The following is a 22,970-nucleotide window of genomic DNA, read 5'->3' as shown; positions in this document are numbered from 1 at the left end:
CCTGAGATTAGACACAAACAGCAGGATGGCTCTGCCAACGGGATGGCTAAATAATGTAATGCTGTGGGGCTTGTAGGAAAAGCATGCTTTTCTCCAAATTTTTTTATGCCCACTATAACTTAAAGAAACAGCAGTATGCCATTTCTAGTGGAAAAAAAGTAATGAATGTCATAAAAAAAAAAGTCACACAATTAACAGGGTTGTACTTAGTCTCTAATTGGTTTATTGCATTGTACACTCTTTGGGTGATATAAACCAATAAGTGCCATCTCATCCATTCCCTTTAAAAGCCAGGTGCATCTAAAACTAGCAAAGACACTTGGTGTTGAGGATCAGTATCCTTCCTTCTGCCAGACAAAGGTCACTGATCTAAGGAATCAGATATCTGGAGCAAGGCTTTTCATGAAGTAAAAAAATAAAATTCAACAACTTTTCCTTCATGAGGCAAATTACAACTGTGGGTTAACAGTCAAAATAGTTCTCACTGACCCATAGAATCTAGAAGTAGGGCCAGCATTTCTTGGCTACCTTGATGCTGTTGACAATGGAGAATTGCGCACAGGTGTGCGTTCGCACGGTTTTGTAAGTCAAAATATTTTTGGGTGTACGCCATTTTTGGGCGCACATACACTTTAAGTAAATATCCTAGACACAGTTTTATAAATGAGACCCCAGGGCCCAACTGGGACAATCATTCAGTCAGGGATACATACATGCCCAGCCAGGCCCCTTTTAAAGTGGGAGCCCTTTTTATAAATTATTTTTTGCAGATTTAGCCCTCCATACCTCAATCCCAAACACATGTAAATAAATTAAAATCTTTTCAACAATGTTCAAACTCAGAGAAAATTCTGTAATTTTGTTCAAGCTAACAGTCCATAAGTGTTTCCCACATGATTGTGAGAGACTAATGTGAGTTGATATCAGACCCTGTAGGGGGTGCCCGGGGGCATGCTCCCCCAGAAGAAAATTTTGTACACTTAGAGTACAAATGCATCAGTCTGGTGAACTTTGACATAAATTTAGGTGGCTAGATATATAAGAACTTTGTACTGTACTAGTAAACAATTGTGTGCTGTGGTAAATAATTAAATCTAAAATGCTATTAATATCCTTACAACTTATATATTTGTTGTATGGACACTGACCACCACCTACATTTACATAAAAGAGGGTAAAGTAGCTTATTTTGAAAACATCATTATTTGCATAATTCTGTCTGTATCATGATTTTCCTTTAATTTCTACTATCATGTTTTGTGTTCTTCAAAGAAATGAAGTTAATTTTCAGACTATCAGTCAGTCATATCTCGAGAACCGTTCAACTTGTCATGTGTGTAAGGGTCCACTAAAGTGCAGTGTTGAGTTTGGACACGTTACGTTGAGTATTGATTTCAATAAACAGCTGATAAGCGCTGTCGAGCAGCAACGTAAGACACGTTGTCATCACAACAACAGCGCGTTCATGACAACGGCGACAACAGCTGATTCTCTGGTTTAGCCGTTCAGGGTCACTCAGTACACTCAAAATCACCTGACAGTTTGCGCCCGCCGCTCGCTTTTTTTTTTTGGCCGCCTCGGGCCCGCCTCAGGCCCCCCACCCGCCTCGTCACCCTGTGTGGGGCAGATCTGCAGTCCACAGCTTTGCTTTCACAAGATTTACTTAAAAACAAACTGTGCTGATGCATTTTTTTTCCTTTTAGCCGCAATGATACAAACACTGATTTGTTAAATAGGTGTGTACACTATCAAGCACACAACTTAGCCAAACAATTCAGAAGGATGTTAAGGATGGGAACATATTTATTCCTTTCCGAAGCTTGGCTAGAGTCATTTGCTTTGAAGACTTCAACATTAGGTGTCCTTACTAAACTTAAAGTAGGATACAACAAGCCTGTCTCATGGTGTTTATGTCTTGTTTTACTTCTACAGTTCAAAAAATAATTTTAATGTTAATCTTAAGACATGTCATGATTCCGACAGAGATGCTGCGTTTACATTAGCTTTGGTCGATCTCAGGACAAACAAAAGGTGAATGCGCATTTCACCAGCACTGAGCAGCATCCTGCCCTAATGCAGATGTAGACAGCAGGGAGAGAGAGGACAAGGAGAGGGAGGGTGTATGGAAAGAAGGGAAATGTGACAGGGAACAAGTCTGAGAGAAGGAGAAAACAATCCGGGAGGATCCAAGAAGGTGAAGGTTTGACTGCTTGCAGCCTTTCTGATTGTATATCTGCAAGGGAGATGGTTGCACTTGTCAGGATTTCACTGCAGTGCCTGAGCAAAGACAAGGGGGAAAACCAGAGACACAGAGAGAGAGAGAGAGATAATATAAACCATCTCAGAGAGAGAGTCCTAATTCCTCATTGAAATGCACAAAGCAGAGTCCTTCTTCAGGTCTGTTAGATAACAAGAAGGGTGAATTATAACAGAAGGAGACAGACAGGGTTTGGACAACCGGTGGAACAAAGTATGTAGTCTGCAATCCCTGAGTCAGTTGACGTTAGAGATACAAAAAGGTAAAATGATTAAACCCTCACGTGAAAAGGTGCAACATCTCTACAGGGACACAAATTCACGTCTTCTGCAGAGTATCAGCTGTTTCACACTGTCCTGCAGGTTGTATCAGATGACCTGTGACAAAAGCCCAGCCCAGTTCAACGAATCTGAGGATAAACTGTGCACTAGTTAAATGAAACAAACAAGCATAAGGGGAAATCTCCATTGCTACATTGTAGGACAGTTCTGTTGAATTGTAAGTTATAGCTAAAATTGAAATGTCACAGAAGACTTGATTCCAATTGAAAATAATCGTAACAAAATTAATTAACTTGTTTTTAGCTATAGCCTCAACCCCCAAAACACACTTAACGGGAGCTTGAGAAGTTAGCTGAAACCAGGACAGAATTAGCTTGTCAACTAACACGAAGGCTAATTTAAGGCAGCTCAGTTATTCCACTAGCTAGCTGGAGCCCAAATCACTAAAAGTGACAAGATTAAGTTTGTAATAAATGACTTAAAAATGAGCAAGATTCTCTGCACTTCTATTACAGCAATCGCCCCCACAAAACCCCATAGAAACTGTTTCTGCACCACGACCACTTCAACTATCTAAACCAAAGGTAAATAAAAGAAGTGTAATTCACACAAATCTCATAAAGATCAACACAAAGCCTATAAATGAACCTAAAAATAGAACAATAAAATGTGGATTATTTAATATTAGGTCACTCCCATCTAAATCTTTGTTAGTGAATGATCTGATAACTGATCAGCACGTTGATTTATTCTGTATGGCTGAAACCTGGCTACAGCCATTCTTCTGGCTGTAGCCAGGTTTCAGTCATACAGAATAAATTAGTTTAAATGAATCAACACCACCCTCTTATAATAAGCAGCAATCTTCCAATCAGACTTATTTTTTACCCCTCGACCTAAACATAGTTTTAACTCATTTGAAAGCCTAACTCTTAGCCTCTTTCACCCAAGCTGGAAATGTAAAAAAAACCAACAGTTATTGTAGTCGTTGTATATCGACCACCAGGCCCTTACTTTCAATTTCTATCTGAATTTTCAGACTTTTTAAATGAGTTGTCTCTGTCCGATTACTACTTAGTTACATTTGAATTCTCGATTATTAACTTTACTGAATTTAGAGAAAAGTTCTATTACAGCAGATGTGTATCAGAAAACAGTAAACAGCAACAGTAACAGTAAATTCAAAGAAAAGGTTCCTTTGTTATTTACTCCACTGCCATGTGTCGATACAGTGCAGGATAGTTGTAAAAACTTTACTCTCACACAAATTGATGATGTTGTTGATAGTGCAGCAGCCTCACTACGTTCCACACTTGACACTGTCGCCCCTCTGAAAAAGAAGACAGTCAAACAGAGGAGGATAGCTCCATGGTTTAATGCACACCACGTGCTTTAAAACAGACGTCACGTAGGTTGGAAAGGAAGTGGCGTTCCAATAGTCTAGATGATTCTCACCTAGACTGGAAAAATAATTTAATTACATATCAGAAAGCCTTCCGAAATGCCAGAACCAATTATTATTCTTCACTTATAGAGGAAATTAAAACATCCCCAGGTTCCTCTTCAGCACTGTAGCCAGGCTGACAGAGAGTTAAAGCTCTACGGAACAGTCTATTCCTCCAACTCTAAGTAGCAATGATTTCATGAGCTTCTTTACTAATAAGATTATTATTAGTAGCTTCTTAACCAATAGTTTCGCCTAATTTATATTTAGAATGCTTTTCCCCTATAGATCTGGCTGAGCTGACTTCACTTGTTACTTCATCCAAGCCATCAACCTATCTTTTAGATCCTATTCCATCAAGGCTATTTAAGGATGTATTACCTTTAATTAATAATTCCATATTAGATCAAATCAATTTATCTATATTAACAGGCTATGTACCAAAGGCTATTTAAGGTGGCAGTAGTTAAACCTCTGCTCAAAAAAACGACTCCAGACCCAGATATCTTAGCTAAATATAGACCCATATCAAACCTCCCCTTTATCTCTAAAATCCTTGAAAAAACTGTTGCTAACCAGTTATGTGACTATTTACACAGGAATAGTCTGCTTGAAGACTTTCAGTCAGGGTTTAGAAAACACCATAGTACAGAAACAACACTACTGAAGGTTACCAACGACCTTCTCATGGCCTCAGACAGTGGACATGTTTCTATTCTCGTCCTTTTAGATCTTAGTGCTGCATTTGATACCATCGATCACAAAATTCTGTTACAGAGACTAGAACTCATTTGGATTAAAAGAACAGCACTAGAATGGTTTAAGTCCTACTTATCTGATAGATTTCTGATTGTTAACGTTAATAACAAATCTTCCATTCATACAAAAGTGAGACATGGAGTATCACAAGGTTCTGTACTGGGACCGATACTTTTCACTTTATATATGCTTCCTTTAGGCAATATTATCAGAAAACCCCACATCAATTTCCATTGCTAAGGTGATGATACCCAGCTGTATTTATCTATAAAGCCAAATGAAACTAATCAGGTAGACAAACTTCAGGACTGTCTTAAAGGGGCCATATTATGCTCCAGGCACCTTTTCAGCCTGCCTCCACGTATATTTGGTTATCTGGGGTGTCTGCCAGCCCACGGAGAATGAAAAGAAAACAATGAGTCGTTGATTCGTGGTTTGGGTTGACCGTGCAGACGGTCTGTAAACGAGCCATTCACAGCCCGGGCGTCAAGTGACGTAAGTTGACTCCTGCTACTGGGGCAACCACGCCCCCAACCTGAGCAGCACCTCCTCCCTTGAAGTGCGGAAAAACAAATCGCGTCTACGCCAAAATTTTGTCCCCGCAAGCGAACGACGAGGCGGAGCTCGCGGCTCGCGGCTGCCGGCGGAGCTACCGGCTACCGGCGGAGCTCGCGGCTACCGGCGTAGCTAGACTCGCGGCCGGCCGCGAGCTCCGCCGACCGGGATGTCGTTAACGTTCTATTGCCCAGCCCCTTGTGCTCTTTGTGTAATTATGGAGAACGTGTTTGCTGTGTCTCCTGGGTCTCTACGTCGTGTATGTGCCTTGTTACGTGCGACTGTTGTCATGGCAGCGCAACGCCGTAGTTGCGCAGCAGACCCGGGGAGGAGGAACACGAAGGGAAGGGGGCGAGGAGTGAGCAGGAAAGCGCTGGAATCGACCATAGTCTCACAGGGCTGTTTATACAGAAAGAGGAGGGTGCTGTGTGGCTTGATCCTTGAGGTGTTTTGACATGGAATGGCAAAGACATGTAGTGCACACACCTGAAAACCAATGTAACTTGTGTAAAAGGGGGCATAATATGGGCCCTTTAAAGACATAAAGGCCTGGATGACTTATAATTTTTTACTTCTAAATTCAGAAAAAAACTGAGGTCATTTTACTCGGCCCTAAACACCTCAGAGAAACATTATCTGATCATATAGTTACCTTGGACCAGGACATGTCCTTTGACTCAGAAAACAAGTCTCTAGGACAGCCTCCTTTCACCTGCGCAATATCAAGAACATTAGAAACATCCTATCTCAAAAGGATGCTGAAAAACTAGTCCATGCATTTGTTACTTGTAGACTGGACTACTGTAATTCATTACTGCTAGGATGCCCCAATAAGTCTGTGAAAAGCCTCCAGTTAATCCAAAATGCTGCAGCACGAGTTCTGACAGAAAAATAGATCATATTTCTCCAGTGTAAGAATCTCTGCATTGGCTTCCTGTAAAATTCAGAAAAGAATTCAAAATACTCATCCCCCATCATATCTTACAGAGCTCACAGTTTCATATTATCCCAATAGATCACTTCACTCTGTAAATGCAGGACTACTTCCCAGAGTCTGTAAAAGTAGAATGGGAGGCAGAGCCTTCAGCCACCAGGTTCCTCTCCTATGGAACCAGCTCCCAGTTTGTGTCAGGGAGGCAGATACCCTCTCTACATGTAAAGTTAATCTTAAAACCTTCCTCTTTGATAAAGCTTATAGTTAGAGCTGCTCAGGTGTTTAATAAACTATTTCTTTATTATGCTGCTATAGGCCTAGACTGCTGGGGGAACTTATATCATTAGCATCTTTCTCCCTCTCCCTAAACATTGTGTTTTACAAATAAAAACAAAACAAAAAACTCTCTTTCTCATACAACGCCTCTATCCCCCGATATGTTTACAGTACATGTCACTAACCCTGTTTGTGTTTTCTTTCTCTCCTAGTGTATGTCTGACCCCAGAGCTCCAGGACCCAAACCCGTCATTATTATTATTATTATTATTATTATTATTATTATTAATAATAATAATATCATAACTAATAATAACAACAACATAATTGTATTTTTTATTATAAGTATCAGTCTGGTAGAGATTAAAGCGGCGGTTGTACAACTGTCCTCACTCTCTCTCTTCTCTCCTACTGTCTCTCCTCCCACCCTCTTTCTGCCCACTTCTCCTCTCTTCCCCATTTCTCTCCTCACCCCAACCGGTCGAGACAGATGACCGCCCACAACTGAGTCTGGTTCTGTCAGAGATTTCTTCCTGTTAAAAGGGAGTTTTTTGTCTCCACCGTCGCCAAGTGCTTTGCTCATTGTGGGATTTGTTGGGTTTTCCCTGTAATATTGTAATATTGACCTCACTATGTAAAGTGCCTTGAGACAATGTATGTTGTGATATGGCGTTATACAAACAAAATTGAATTGAATTGAACTGAATCAACTGAAACAACTACAGTGTCAATCTTTTTAACAAACCAATGGGCTAATTCAGTTATTCCACTTGCTAACTGGAGTACAGATCGCCAAAAATGGCAAGTTTGAGATTGTAATAATAATAAATAACATAATCAGTTAGCTAGATTAACTGAAACAACTGCAATGTTAGCTTGTTACAGTGTACAGTTAGAATATTGCTATGATTTTGCAATTTGCAAAACCTTCATCTCAGTAGGAAACAATGCGTGTTTTAGCTTAGGGGAAAATATCCAATTGAACTAGTAGACAGATTCTCCTGATTTTTAAGGGCTATTGAAGTTCATGGATGGTCAGTTGAATGCACCTGATATGACATCACGGATTAGGTTGTGGCCAAGGGGTCAACATGCCTAAACACTGTGGCTCTGTGCTACATTACTCTTTAACGTGCCTGAGGACTAATGAAAACCCTGCAACATCTGCTCCACCTTGTTGACTGCTAGTGCCGCATAGGAAACAACAAAAGAAATCCATCAGGACATACTGAGACATGAGGTTGGTAGTGTGTGCCAATGTAATACTCTCCCAAAAAGGTTTTACATTTCGGTCACTTTTTCTCAACTTATATACACAGCAGACTCATTCCAGACTCCGATAAAAAAAATTAAAAAAACATTTACATTAATGCTTTTCTAGCATTTAAAACAAAACATAAACAAGCAACAACAACAACAAAAAAACTAGACCGAAAAGGTGTATGCTGAAGCCTTAGCTTATTACACCTACCCTTGTATTTTACCTTTTATCATTAATTAATTTGTCTGTTCCCTTTTAATTTATACAGAGCAAAGAAGGAAAGTAACTAAAATAAATAAATATATATAATATATTACAGCATTTTTTCCACCAAAAATCCCAAACACATTTCATGTACACTGAAATCATCATACTTCAGTTTTATATTTGTTAATCATCTTGTGTTTAAATGTTTTTGTGTTTTATACAGTTACATTTCCATTTCTAAGCCATTCCACAAATTTACTCCATATACTGACATACATCTTTATTTTACATTGTTTAGATTCCTGTTGTGATTCCTCTATGGGATGTAAATTAAGTTGCCCTTTTAAGTTTTATTTATTCATGCAAGTATATTTCCGTACTTCGTGCTTTGTGAAGTTCCCGCTGAATAGGGTTTGCTCTTTTAGAGGGCTCTCCCCAGTACCCTGAAAATGTTGCCCTACATCTTATTGACTTAAGTTACTGTTTATCCCCTGGAACCTTGTATAAACAGACATGTATTGGTCAAAGGCTGCAGTTACTGAAAAACACTGCTCCCTTTAGGCTTAGGGAATATTTTTCTTTTTCTTTTCTGTTTTTTTTTTTTCTCCAAAAGGACAATTCAGAGCAGCAGTGTAGTGAGGATGTTGTTGTGCTGATGGAATTAGTGCTTTGGAAATGTACAAGTAATTTTATCGACAGGTGAATATGTTGTGTTTGCAGTAGAAGAAAACAACATTACAAGGGCAGAAGAGCGGCTTCTTACTAAACTATGATAAAACATACTCATAACAGGGGCAGTGTGATAAAGAGACAAACTTTAACATGAGCCTGATTTGATACATCACCACTGAAGCTACAGAAGCTCTGCAGTTGTTTCAAACTAGCTCCCATAACAATTGTGCGACCATACTGTACATCACAGTGCTGCAGCAGTGAAGTGAAAATCCTCTTCTGTAGCAGATGACGGAGTTAAAGTCTGGGCTTGGTTCACCAGATGATCCCCTCACCATGTAATGGATGTCTGCTGCATTCAAACTGACGCACCATGTTTAGGATGCATTTTCCCTGCTCTGTTATATAATTGGTGATGCTTGCACAATTGTGCATCCATGCTGACGCATTTGACTGCAAAATCCAATATTACGTCCACAACTTGTTTCAGAATTTCATAACAACATGCTCTCAGCCATGCACTGTCCAGGCCAGACCCTCTGATACCCACAAAGTACCATTTACACAGAGTTAATTGTTTTCTAGCGGGACCTGACCGCTGGTGATGAAACTATTTGACAGCAGTGTGTGTGGTTGTGATGTTAATGTCTGCCCCTCGGGCACTTGGTGGACAATCTACGAAATTGAATCTATTAATCAGTTTTAGGTGTGTGTATATGTGTGTTGAGACTCAGGCAGAGCGCGAATGCACACAATAATCCCATGTGATAATCTGACTTATAGTTTGGTCAATAATAACAGCAGTAAGGGGTGGAAGGGAACAGTGAAAACACAGCAGCTCTTCATCCGAAGGGGCACAAAGGTCATGACTGGATTTCGGCTTCAAAAGATGCTATTTTGAAGTGACAGTTGAGAACGTTACCATCCCTCAGGGGAAAAGAGAAATCGTAAAAGGCCAGGTTGACACATAAGATGCAACATTACTTAATTAACTCCACCAAGGAGGTTATGTTTTCACCCCTCTCTGTTTGTTTCTTTCACGAAACTGGAAGTATGGAGGCTGAGCAAAGAAATAACCCATACAATTTTGGCGCGGATCCTGATGAAGGGCCGGACGCAGGACTATTTTTTTTATCACTTTCTTTAACATTGACATTTTTACAGATTTCCCAAGAAATAATTGATGGATCTTAATACAAAAAAATCAGGAATATTAAAGGAGCTGATATCTATGTGTGTGCAATTAGGTGCAGCTTGATTGAATTTAAGGAGAGTGTTGGGTCATGGTGGAGGTGTGAGGTCTACTGAGTGACATTCTAGTTAAAATAATGTTGCCTTGCTCACATGGATCAAGCTGACACAGATTCTCCTTAAAATGTGTGTCTGTTATTTTCCTTTAAATATCACCAGATGCAATGTGATATTGTTAATCCATTCACTATTGCATATTATCTATGCAAATACTTAAGTGGCCTAGTCCAACTTTCTTGTGTCACCCTCCGTTTCTCTTTCAAAATATGCTGTGTGTACTGAATCGAGCTGACACGCATCCTCCATTTCATACAATAGTAGCATGCAGTGATCCAAGCTAACACCTCCTGATAAATACCATTACCAAATACTGTTAAATACCAAATATATCTGTTATTTTTCTTTAAATATCACAAGTTGACAGGATTGCCCAATTGCTCCATACACAATCCCATGTGCAAAACATACTCCCTAGAAAGGTTTGATTGAATAAACCCTCGATAATAAAATCACTGACCAAAGACAGCATACCTCAGCGTTACACCTTACTAATGAAACCCCAACCACAGCCTTTCGTGTGTGATGAGAGGATGTAGACACTGTCCATGAGCAAACACTGTGAACACACACTGCAAAGCCTGGTGGTGCACCAGGGAGTGATCTGCGTAGTTATGTCCGCAGGGAGACAGCAGGAGTAATTCTACTGTGCATAGTATGTTGTTATGGTGCCCTCCCAGGGACAACTGGAGACGGGAGACAGCAACGGTGTTTGAAAGTGCTGGATGATTTGTGCTGTGATCATTAATCTGTGGTAGATACATGATCACAGAAGGAGGAGAAGAATGAACAATGGATGGATCAAGCAGGGAGAGCAGGGATCAAGCAGAGTGCAATCATGATGGCCATGTTTTTCTAGATCCCAGCTCACTGCGATTTGTGCTTCATGCGGTTTTGTGGCCAACAATGGACTGATGATAGTGATCATGGATCATTAGTTTTGTGCAATGGTGGGTTTCCCTCCCATAATTGAGTCCTTTAATACTCAGTCTTTTGATGATCCGACTTAATACAACATATTGGATGATGATGAAGTTGGAGGTCATGAGGACATGGGTCGTCTTTGATGATTCTTGCCTTCTAAACTCTTCTGCAGTCCTTGATGAAAGACTGACAAAGTTGGCTGTAAAAGTGATGCAACACTTAGATGGTGAGGATGTGGAGGGATGACTTGAAGTGCGATGAAGCAACCAATAAAAATCAACAACACAGGGGTCACGTAAGGCTGAAAGGTATGAATAGGTGGGTGATTTCCAGCGAGTCTGCCCGGTACCTTGCGCTTGCGTTCAGCCCGTTCCCGGGAACGCCTCCTCCTCTCTTTGGCTTTCTCCAGAGCCTTCAGGTCCGGAGGCTGGTCCATCTCGGACCTGGCCTTCTTAATGTGAGCTGCGGCATGAGCCATGGCTGCCCTCTCAGTGTTCTCACTCGAAAAAAACTAAAAGCTTTCAGATCACTTTCAGAAGTCCTCTCAGGAAGCTTGCCTCATTGGCAAAGAGGCAACTCATCCAAGGTAATTCTCCCACCACCTCACCAGGTAACTCCACTTTTATGCCCAAGGACAAATGGTCACAAGATGATGAACAGGGGAGGAGGATAGAGGTAGTTCTGATGTCCTCTAATCCTCTAGCCCACCAGCTCTCTTTACCCATGCAGAGAGTGTGAGTGTCTGTTGCGAGCCTCCCACCCTGCTGCCTGGATAACTGCATCTGAGACAGGGATAGAATGAGAGGAGGGGTGGGCCAGTACACGCCACCAAGAGGTAAGCTAGAAGACCAATAGAAATGCAGAGATGCCAGAAAGAGGCAGGGAGGTAGGATGAAAGCTCCACCCCTCCCTTAAAAAACTTAGACTGTAGTATCTTCACCCAGATCAACCTCCCCTATTTTCACGATTAAAATGGTACAGTCTGCCTCTGTGATTGGGGGATTTCAGGAGAAAACACACACACACACACACACACACACACACACAAACATGAATGTTTGTGTTTCAAAAACACACAAATTAATTAATTCCCGAGCACACGTTTGCACTTTTTTAGCTTGTAGTCATAAAAATGTGAAAACTGCATAAACACTGTGAATGTACAGTTGTGTTTACACAGAAAACACATGACACCTAAACATGCAAGTCAATGCTTTTTGCATGAGCAGTATGTTACAGCTCTTGTACATCAGCTATACTGTAGATCCCATGGCACAGACAGAGCACAGCAGCTACAGCCTAACCTGTAGTGAAATGTACCACAACCTCCTACACACTACAGAATATATCCTGTTATGATTAGGGCCACTGAAAGGTATGTATTTATCCAGTGCTATTATATATCTACTAATATATCTAGAGCTGAACATTTCATGTCAAGGAACACTATAGAGACAGTTATGACCGGTATTCGGTGGCATTATTAGGACCAACGTCTGAGCTCAGGCAGCTTTTAAGAGAGCCATCTATCATCTATGCACATCAACCACACATGAAACCTCACAGGAGAAGTGCACTATATGCACCAAATTGTGACCTTTCATCTACATTGTCTAGGTCTTCGCTTGACACTCCATGAAGACATCGACTGCCATGTTCATCTTTTCCAACGCCTCCACCCATGTTGCTTTTTAATACCATGGTGCCACCCCATGGCAGGACACAGCATTACAAATCAGAAAAGGTGGCAAGAGAGAAAATCCAGCCCACAAGGAGTCCACAAACAGAATATTGAAAGCGCCCAAAAGATTACGTAATGCACAACAGAAAGCGCAGTTAAATGACAGCTTCACTTACAATTAGGGGATGATAAAATAACCAGAGATACAAGCATTTAAAACAGGCAGACCATGCACTCAGATGTCTTTGTCTGATCTGATTTTATGTTCCTGGACATTTCAACCAAGGAATAAGTGTCATTTTAGTGTTTTTAGAAGTTATTGATGCCTTAAGAGGGAGTTTTCAGTATGTCACAAGAAAAAGTAGTAGAACAAATAAAAACGGACATGTCTCTTTTACAATCTTATTTTTATGCTTATACTCATTTGGTTATTTTTGTTAGCACCCCTTTGGATTTCCAACCCCAAACATGTTCATGTCTCTGATTTGACCTGCTCAATGAAGAGCATTGAAGTTTAAAGGATTGAATCAATACATCAGCATTACTTTTTAAGATCACTTCCTCCTGCCACAGATTCTTATTACATTAGATCAGACTATGTCAATACAGATGGTTTACATGTCCAGGGGTATATGAAAACACAGAAAAAATGAGTGTATGTCACATATATTTATACAGCTGACCATGCATTTTTACTTGTGTCTGCATCTCATGATTTGCCAAATGCTCATGCAGGGTCTGGTAGCATGGCTAAGAAAGTATGGCCACTGATCTTACAAGACCACATGATAGAATATCGGTTTATCTTGAGTCAAACTTATTATTATTTGAGAAATTTAAATATAACTTTAAAGAAGTCTTTACCATAATATTTGCACTTTTCTTTACACAACAAGTTTCTGTTAAAAGCCTCCAGAATTCATAAAAATCTGTCATTGTTTCCATTGATGGCAAAAGAGTCACAAGTAAACTTTGTTTCAAGTAATAATGTTTATGTGTTTGTGCTTTATCAGTGCAAATCGTGGGTTAATCTACAGTACAAGCACTAAGGATGTCTGTGGTAAATCTGCCCGGTTGATAATCTTGTCCAGATCTTCACTAACACAGAGAGACTGTATAATATCAGTAATCTGCTGAGGGTCTCAGAGATTAAAGGACCTCCAGCTGCTCCTGGCTTGGCTGCAGTCCTCAACACCGGGCCACTACAACCTGCACAAAATGCAAACTCTCTTCTCCAGCTTGACGATCCTGACAGAGCCGTGACCTCTGAGCCTTGTGAGCTCAGGAGTAGTCAGCTCAGCTAATTGGTTCAGTGGAGGCTGCAGCGAGGGGAAAGCCGAGACAGTTGGGCAGGAAAAAACGTGTCATTGTGTTAGAAGGTCATATCTGCTGCGCTTTTGTAGAGGACGTTATCAGTTGCACCGGATCTGAGCAATGACACACTCCAGACTGCACCAGAAAACTTTCAATTCAGAGAGTGGGTCAGAATAACCATAAAATAAACTTTGCTTACAAATGAACTAGATGACAGGTACGAGTGTGTGTATGATGACAACAGTAATGGATAAGCCCCGGGGGCCATCTGGTTGCTTCCATAAGAAGAACTGTGCAGCCTACACATACAGACATACACAGGTTTGACTACTCAGCTAAGATGTTCTTATCCAAGCGTTTCAAGCTCTACAGCATGAGGCGGCAGGGCCTGTGTTGTAAGTATGCTGAAAAAACAGCTGAGCTGCAGCCACAGTACAATAAGGCCCCAGTCTCAGAGACAGTCCACCAGTCCACTTGAACTTACCTAGAAGAAGAAGGAAAACACAGAGAGGATTGAGTAAATATCAGTGGCATTGGTTTCTTACCGGGACACTGTTATTGGTTGAACCACAAGTCTGTCTCTCATCTACAGCAGTATTTTTTTTTTCAACAAACCATTGATGGAGTTGACAATGCTGTCGTATTATACAGTCACGTACAACACACATATCAGGGTAGTACCAAACATCAGCAACAATACCCAGCGGAAAATTGAACAATTAATATTGTTGACTCATATGTCAACAGTGTGTTACTGTGGGAATCCAATAAATCACATAAAGCCAGAGAACAACACAAGCCATCGATAAATCACAAAACCTAGAGATCCAAGCTGGTACGCACTCAAGACAGGAAACCCCTTGAGAGTGTTGTATGACATAGTCATGACATCACATGTGGCAACTAAGTGAAATGCTACATTAGTGATATAGCATGGGCTCCGGGCACGAGACTGCATGAGCATCAGAGATAAATGTCAGCTGACCAAAAAAATGCACCAAGAGTCAGTGGACGACCTCACATAAAAAACTGCATCCTGTCATATGATCCAAATTAGGTTGGTCATGTGACGATTGAACAATCTCCATGACAACTGAGTTTGTCTGTTGAGGGCAGTGACATCAAGAATAAACTTTCTGCTAAAACTACTGCAATAAAAAAAAAACAGAGTGGTAATAGCCATGGTTTGTCTTTACTTAAAATCTGAAAGCTTCATGTTATTTTAATATCTGCATTACAGGGGTTATTTACATTATAGAGGAAACAAGATGCTCAAAATGAATTACAATCTATGATATTTATCTTTTGGGTTCTTCTTAGAAAAATGTTCAGTGACCACAATCTCCAGTGATTTCCTGCCATGGTCAGAGTTGTGAAGCCAACACATCAAAATGGTATATACAATGACATGTGTTAAGACGTTAAAGTGTTTACTCATCTTCACATCTCAGATGAAGTCATGCCACACAGTGAGGCGCTGCATGGAAAACAAACATCTCTCCAAGCTCCAATAGGTGCTGGCTTCCCAAGACATTGCCAAAAGACGTTCTTTTTTGTTTTTTTCTTTTGGAGGGGGGTCCCTGGAGTGCAGAGCAGACAAAGAGGCTAGGCGGGCCACGCCTTAGCCTCACCCACCCGAACACACACCATTAACAAAACTATTAGCTTTGTGCATTATTACAAAGCTGTCAAATCTGCATTTTAAAGTGATGACAAACATATGTGACATGCGGAGTGTTATCTGTTCAGATCTGTGACTGTCTCTGTAATGTATTGTTCCTCAAAACCATTTAAACAAAGCCCCTCACCTCTGACATAATAGCATCTGGGAATCCAAAGCATTGGGGGTTGGGGACAATGTGTGTGTGTTCATTTATTTTGTATGCATCCGTGGCTGTCTTGTTCAGAGGCCCTGGGGGAGGGTCTTTAATTTATTATCACTGCCAAAACAGCCAAATGAATGCACTGCTGCTCAGATTGAGCTGTAACGTGTTTCAGTGTGCTGCTAGTGTGTTAGCAAGATAATGTCAGCACAAGACAACGGAGCAATTTAGATCTTTACCAGTTCAAGCTTCTCTCATTTGTATGATGGAACCCCAGAGCTCATTGCGAGCAGGCATGTGTAATTAGTACATGTGTAATTTACACTGGGTTGAAACACTGGATGACAGCAGACAGTATTACAGATACATATCAACATTTCAGTTTGATATTATAACTAAAATCTCGAAACAGTGTTTGTTCTGAACAAATTCCAGACGTAAGAAGCAGTGATTTGACAAAATTGTTGATAAGATCATTATAGCTGCCTTGAATTATTACAATAATCTCACAGCTGACAGGTTTACAGCAAGAAAGTGCTTGCTCATTGTGGGAACTGTTGTGTTTCTTTATGATATTGTGAGATAATGTAGGTTGTGATTTTGAGGCTATACAAATAAAATTGAATTTAATATCCAAGAAGCAGTGGGCACATGCTAGAGAAGCTTTTCCTTTTACTTGAGTAAGACTCAAAGATGAGAGACATTATAATACTTCTTAAATCAATTAATTTACAAAACACAGCACATGCTCTACATTAAAGCAGTATTAATTGGTTTTCTTTTCCAAGAGTGAGGACAAACAGCCAATGTGGTCACTCAGGTTGGATGACTGTGTTGTTCAGCAGCTTGTTGCTAACTGTCTGCTTACTGTAGTAGCAGGAAGTGAGTTTAAAAACTAAGTCTATCAGAGCTATTTCAGCTGAAAGCTGCCGCTTTTTGCTGTAACTAAAAAGCGATAAGGGGGGTTTGTCGGACCGTGACAGTAAATTACCAAAACCAAAACAATGAGCTAGAAGAGGACACATTTTTATCACACACATTCATTAGACCTATTGTTTTCCTCAACTGATAAAGTTTCTAGAAAGGAGCAATCTAATCCAAACTCTCCTTCGAGTCCATGTTTGAAAATTTAATGTAGAATATGAAGAAGGTCATGGACAATTACAAAAACTATGCGTAACTGACAATGACACATCTTAGTCAAAATCATATGTATGAGTTTCACATGCAAACAAATACACACATGTGGCAACTGTCCAGGGTAATTGAATAGAAGGAGCGAACACAGGACACACTGTTTAGCATCTTTTTTACAGATTTTGATTAGTACATAAAATATATGTGTATGTTTATGAGAGATTTTTTGAGTGTCTGCCTAGTACCATCCTCTCAAGCTGCTTGTGACCTCAAACAAGTTAAACCACTCAGAAACCACCCTTTTATGGTTTCATGTTTGTGTGGAGAGCTTGTTTTCCTGTTTCATAATAAAGTGTTTCAGTCTTTCTTTTTTCATTTGAAGAGTAAGGCATTGCATCATTTCCCATTTGTTTCTGACACAAATCGTACACACTTGCTAACAATAATAATTGCTTTAAAATCAAGGGTAGCTGTAGACTCCCAACACAGCATCTGCTTTGCATCGCCTATTGCCTAGCAACAAGGGTATAGGGGCGTAGTCAACAACGGCAGCGGGCAAGGGAAGGTAGAGGCTCTGCAAGGCTCTGCATGGGGTGTGTGTGTGTCTGTGTGTGTGTGTGTGTGTGTGTGTGTGCGTGTGTGTGTTGGATAACCCAGTCCCTTGGGTTTCATTAGCACAACCTTTGCTCACCTAATGAGCTCACACACTGACACGTGCAAAAAATGTGGGGCTGTATTTGTGTGTGTGTGTGTGTGTGTGTGTGCAAGCAATAGAGAAGGCTCAGACACATCCTAACTGCCATTATCTGAATGTCAGTTGTCATGAATGGAACAATCACGTGTCCTCATCTCTCCCGACAGTGGACACACAAGGAAGAGAGAGGACAGACAGAAAAAGAGAGAGAGAGAGTGTGTGTGTGTGTGTGTGTGTGTGTGTGTGTGTGTGTGTGTGTGTGTGTGTGCGTGTGTGTGCGTGCGAGTAAGAGCGGACATGGTAGGAAGGAGTCGATTCATCAGTACCCTGCCCAGTCGAGCCAAATGAGATCCCAGACTTCCCCTCAGGCTTTGATGACATCATCCATTGCTGCTGCCCTCGCTGCTTCACGCATTATTCATTTTTTATAGACACACCCATCTTTAACACTTCCCATTTCCTGCTCTAATATGACATTAGAAGGTTGTGTGTGACTAATAAAACTTGAATGGAAAACACCCCCTCCGCACATACAAACAGTTGTACCCAGCGACCAAAATCTGCCATGAATGGAGTGTTCATTCAATAGAAGCACGAGGTACAGAAGCACGATCAGTCGCCTGCATGGCAACATAAATACTGCATGTACTGCAAAACCTGAATATACAAACATCTTAAACATAGGAGGTTAATCCATTCATATTTTCTGGGGTTTTTCAAGGAAAGGTCTGTTCAAGAAAATCATGTCTAGACATCAACCTGTTACATAATCAAAGAGTGCTCCATATCTGACTAGGTGACTTATAAAATCAAAAAAAATGAAAAAGCAGAGAGAGCCTGATTTCTCACAATCCACTGGACCCCTACATTTCCAAAAATGCAGCTAAAGAGTAGTGACAGCTTTTTGTTGAGCTATGGTGTGTTGTAGGGCCACAACACGATTAGAAATAACAGTGTGATTGGTTGTACGGTAGATTTGTACTTCCGTTTCCTCTGATAGTGGCATATATTCAAATGTGGGCAGAAAAAGAGAGGTACATACATTGACGTGATAAAGACGTAGTGATTGTTTGTTTTTGAAAACCAATATATTTTTCATTTTGATTGATCATAAAAACGTGTTGTTTGATGTTCACTTGAGTTTGCAACGACCTTACTGAAGTTAAATGCAGCATGCTTTTAAAGTGTAAAATCGAAAGAAATACATGAGATGTTACGTCGATTGTCCGCCATATTTAGAATTCCAGGATACATGAGAATACGCATGCACAAACAGAGAACCAATGGACGACCTCATTCGTTTCATATTGTCAGCCTCAGACATATACCTCTTCTGATGGACCATTCCCCTTCCTGGTAAATTAAGTGTTTTGTTTGGGGAAGTGGGTCAAAGGGTCTATATATATATATATATATATATATATATATATATATCATTTCAATATTTCAATATATATATAGAGAGAAATATTGAAATGATAATAATTTATATTAGACATTATATCACACAAATAACTAATATTTATTTTAAGAAATGAAAACTTTATGGAAATGATAAGATGTAAATAAGCTCACGTGGTGATAATGGGTACATTAGAGGGATACTTGAAGTTACTTAATAATAGTCATTAGTGCTATAGTACTATTGAAATATGTACTAAATGTTTACAGGTTCCAGTTAAAATACTAACTTTAAAATATCGTGGTTAAAGGGATGAGGGACAATTTGTTAATCACAATTTTTAGCTGTTAGCTTGTTAGCAGTAATCGACTGCTACCGTACCTAAGTACAACGAAAAGGGCTTTAAGTTAATGCTAGTGAAACTTAATCCCCTCATTTTTGAGCAGTCATTGGTTATTAAACTTCGAATAAAGTGTTTGACAAGCTTGTTAGCAGTTTACAGGACTATGCCCCTTGACTGCGCAGTCAAGAGTCAGAGAAGGCTTGCTGGACAAACTAAGTTTCCATATTGGTGTATATGAGACAACATATACACTGATAAAGATAAATGTCAGGAAAATATCAAGCGATAAAACTGACCTACAAATATCTAAAAAATGAATTTGTAGGATATACACATTTCACAGTGAGTTAAACTCCTCTTTGAAGGATAATAAAGCAGTTTCACTTCCACTTAATACTCATCATGTTAGCGTGTTCAGCTTTCTTGTGGCCTGAAAGGTGCACAATACCCAAAACAGGACAACTCGAAATACAGTCCAAACTGAAAACAGGTAATAAACACTTGAAAATGCCCTTAATATTCTCAATATAGGAGCTCACCTGGACAAGGGCAGGCTGCAGTGTATGTATGTATGTGTGTATGTCATTTGACAAAGCTCCTTCAGAGGCTCTGTGGTCATTTTACATACTACATATACATATAGTCTGTTAATAAGAAGAGCTGTAGCATCAGAAACATGCTTTCCTGTATCATGTTATTAAATACACACTTGTCCCTTGAAGTTCTCCGCCTCAAAATATTTTGCAAATGTCTGATCAGATTATAATAATCTGCAGTCACATTGGGTTTATGATGCTTTATGAGCACAACTGTGAGTCAAGTGCACACTGATGCAAAGACGTGCTTAACTAGCCTTGAAGCTTTTGTCTGGCTCATGAGTGTCTCAGGAATTTTAATCCATGGTGAAAAGATGGAGCAGGGAACCCTGGTTATGGGGGATTAGGGGGTATAAACCCAGGAAAAAGATGGTGGTTTCCCTCAGAGAGAGAGACAAGTGATATCCCAGCACGTATGAAACAATCCCAATTAACGAGTTTGATCAGGGGAAACTAATATAGTGTAAAACCCAGTCATGTACAAGTGAAGTTGGTATTTTATTATTTCATAATTTACACAAACCTCGGATCGATTGCAATTTACAACACAATCCGCACCAAATTCAAACTAGTTTTCACACCAAATTTGCAATCGTTTCCAATTTCTTTTACAGGCAATTCCCAACAAATTCAAATTTCTTCATAATCTGTGCTCTTTTGATATTTGCCCTACCGAATTTCCACCTATTTTCAGATTATGTTTCACAACAAATTCAAAACACAACAAGTTCTTCCACATTATGAAGTGGGTTAATACACTGGTTTTGTCAAAAGAAGGTTGTTCTGAATCTTCTGTATCCTCTGTATCAGTATTTTCCTGTCCACTGAGTTAATAAGTTATGTTTCAAAACACTGAACAGCTCAGTTTCAGTGACATTAAAATGCCATGCAACTGACGAAGCAAACACAGATGAATATAAATTCAGCTTCCAATCAAGTTTTACCTGGCCTGTTGCTCCAACCACCATGTCTGCGCTCATCAGGGCTCTCGAGGAGGCCTCAACACCCGGGGGGGGGGAAATATATCCAATGTTGGTATGACTCGGTGTGTTCAAGCCAAGACAGAAGCGTGCATGTCTATGTGTCTGTGTTTGTGTTTGTCAGATGGGGAAAGGGGGGAAGAGGCGCAAGTCCAGGACAGTCTAGGCGACAGTGAGTGGATTAGCGTGTAACGTGCCGAAAGTATTAACACACTGTGGCTGACACACACACACACATACACATACACACACACACACACACACACACACAGAGGGGTGTGTGCATTCTTAAAGGGGATTATGTGAACTAAAATAGAAGTGTCTTTTCTACTGACCTAGAATCAGAATCTTGTGATAGAGAGAATAGAGGGCGGAGAAGCCAGAGTGCACACATGCACTTGTGCACACACACACGTTCAGATAAAATGAATGCAAAAATTGCTGCAGAAAGTTACTCTGAGCTCCAGACTGCTGAAGCCATCTCAAATATGATCTGCTACACTTCATCAATTTGGAAATATCTGACTGTGAGTGTTGTCCCACTCTTTGAGTAAAGGTCCAAGAATTCTTCAAATGGTGTGCTTTGTTGGATCACCATGTGGAACTCCCTTTGCATTGGGCAGACTGGTGCCATATCAAAGGAAATACTTCAACAAAAGCAGAGGCCTCCAATCAGGTGCACTGCATAACACGATAATATATTAAGATGATATAAAGAAATGAACATCCCATCATGGTCTGTAGTAGGTAAAAAAAAAATGCTGAGCGGACCCAGTTGATTTTTATCAAGGTGGGAAGAGGAACCGATCTAAGTGACTCTGAAAGAGGGTTCATGGAGCAGGAGCTTCAGTCACAGAGATGGTCGACCATGATCGTGCATCAGTGCGATATGTAAGAACAAACAGAAGATCAACTCAATCTCAAGTCACTAAATGTCAGTGCTTCTCATCACTGTTTCTTTGTATGGGGGTTTTAGTTATTGTCTATACTGTAAACTCCCTTTTTTAACAATTGTTCGATCAGCCAGTGTGTGTGTGTATACAGTATATATATAGTTATATATACATTCCTGTCTGACTAACAGTTCATGTTTACGTGTGTGTGTGTGTGTGTGTGTGTGTGTGTGTGTGACTTTCCCATTCATTCCGGTCTGCCTTTTTTTATTTAACAGTTCATGTGAGACAACACCAGGAAACCCATGGTGGGCAATGCTACTTTAATAGAAGTGGCTTTTCATTTATGAGAGAAAAAAAAGAATGTTTAAATTGAACGAATATTAACTGTATCTGAATGAATTGTGGGCTGCACGGTGGTGTAGTGGTTAGCACCTTCGCCTCACAGCAAGAAGGTTCTGGGTTCGAATCCCAGTTCAACCAGGGCCTTTCTGTGTGGAGTTTGCATGTTCTCCCCGTGTATGCGTGGGTTCTCTCCGGGTTCTCCGGCTTCCTCCCACACTCTAAAGACATGCAGAATGGGGTTAGGTTCATTGGAGACTCTAAATTGACTGTAGGTGTGAATGTGAGAGTGAATGATTGTCCGTATCTGTATGTGGCCCTGCGATAGGCTGGCGACCTGTCCAGGGTGAACCCCGCCTCTCGCCCAATGTTAGCTGGGATTGGCTCCAGCGACCCTTAAATGGATAAAGCGGTAGACGATGAATGAATGAATGAATTGTATCTCATCGCAGTGCATCAAATCGATTCAATAGTAAATCGAATCGCACGGAATCGTTCCATATTAAAATGAAATCGTATCTAGACACGTGAAGGTTTGTCTTACAAGGGAGAGATGCACACCCATAATATATATATATAGATAGATAGATAGATAGATAGTCATTTCTCAATAATTATATATGCTGTAATTTCTAAAACATTGTCCTGGTGAAAAATGTATCTACTAAATAAACAGAGTTAGTCATTTCTGGTCCCTAAAACATTTCTTTTTACCATATTGTGTATGTTCTTGACATTTTCCCGAAAAATCACATTAATTAAGACTCTGTTTCTGTTTCCGAGGAAAAAATTCACAGGTGAGCCAAACAACAGCTAACAATATTGCCCCCAACGCAACACTACAACCCATTACTCTGGAGACTGTGCTCTACTGTATCACCCCTTCT

At 40.2% G+C, this 22,970-nt stretch overlaps 1 protein-coding gene across 3 annotated transcripts in view; it reads right to left on the bottom strand.

Moving 5' to 3' along the window:
* Positions 1-22,970, bottom strand: part of ank2b (ankyrin 2b, neuronal) — a 162,283-nt gene that overhangs the window by 96,165 nt on the left and 43,148 nt on the right. Inside the window, exon 1 of one of the 3 annotated variants that reach the window (XM_035626275.2) lies at positions 20,813-21,019. The exons of 1 other annotated variant lie outside the window; for it this stretch is intronic. In XM_035626275.2, the coding sequence (XP_035482168.2) occupies positions 20,813-20,848 (36 nt within the window). In that variant the 5' untranslated portion in view covers positions 20,849-21,019. Of the gene's footprint in view, positions 1-11,227; positions 11,647-20,812; positions 21,020-22,970 lie in introns of those variants that run through there. One more of the 3 variants, XM_035626263.2, reaches the window with a different exon arrangement.

The sequence above is a fragment of the Scophthalmus maximus genome, chromosome 2, assembly GCF_022379125.1.
Source record: "Scophthalmus maximus strain ysfricsl-2021 chromosome 2, ASM2237912v1, whole genome shotgun sequence".
In the NCBI taxonomy this organism is placed as follows: Eukaryota; Metazoa; Chordata; class Actinopteri; order Pleuronectiformes; family Scophthalmidae; genus Scophthalmus; species Scophthalmus maximus.
The sequence above is the reverse complement of the archived record's forward strand: the minus strand, read 5'-3'. Positions and strand labels throughout refer to the sequence as shown.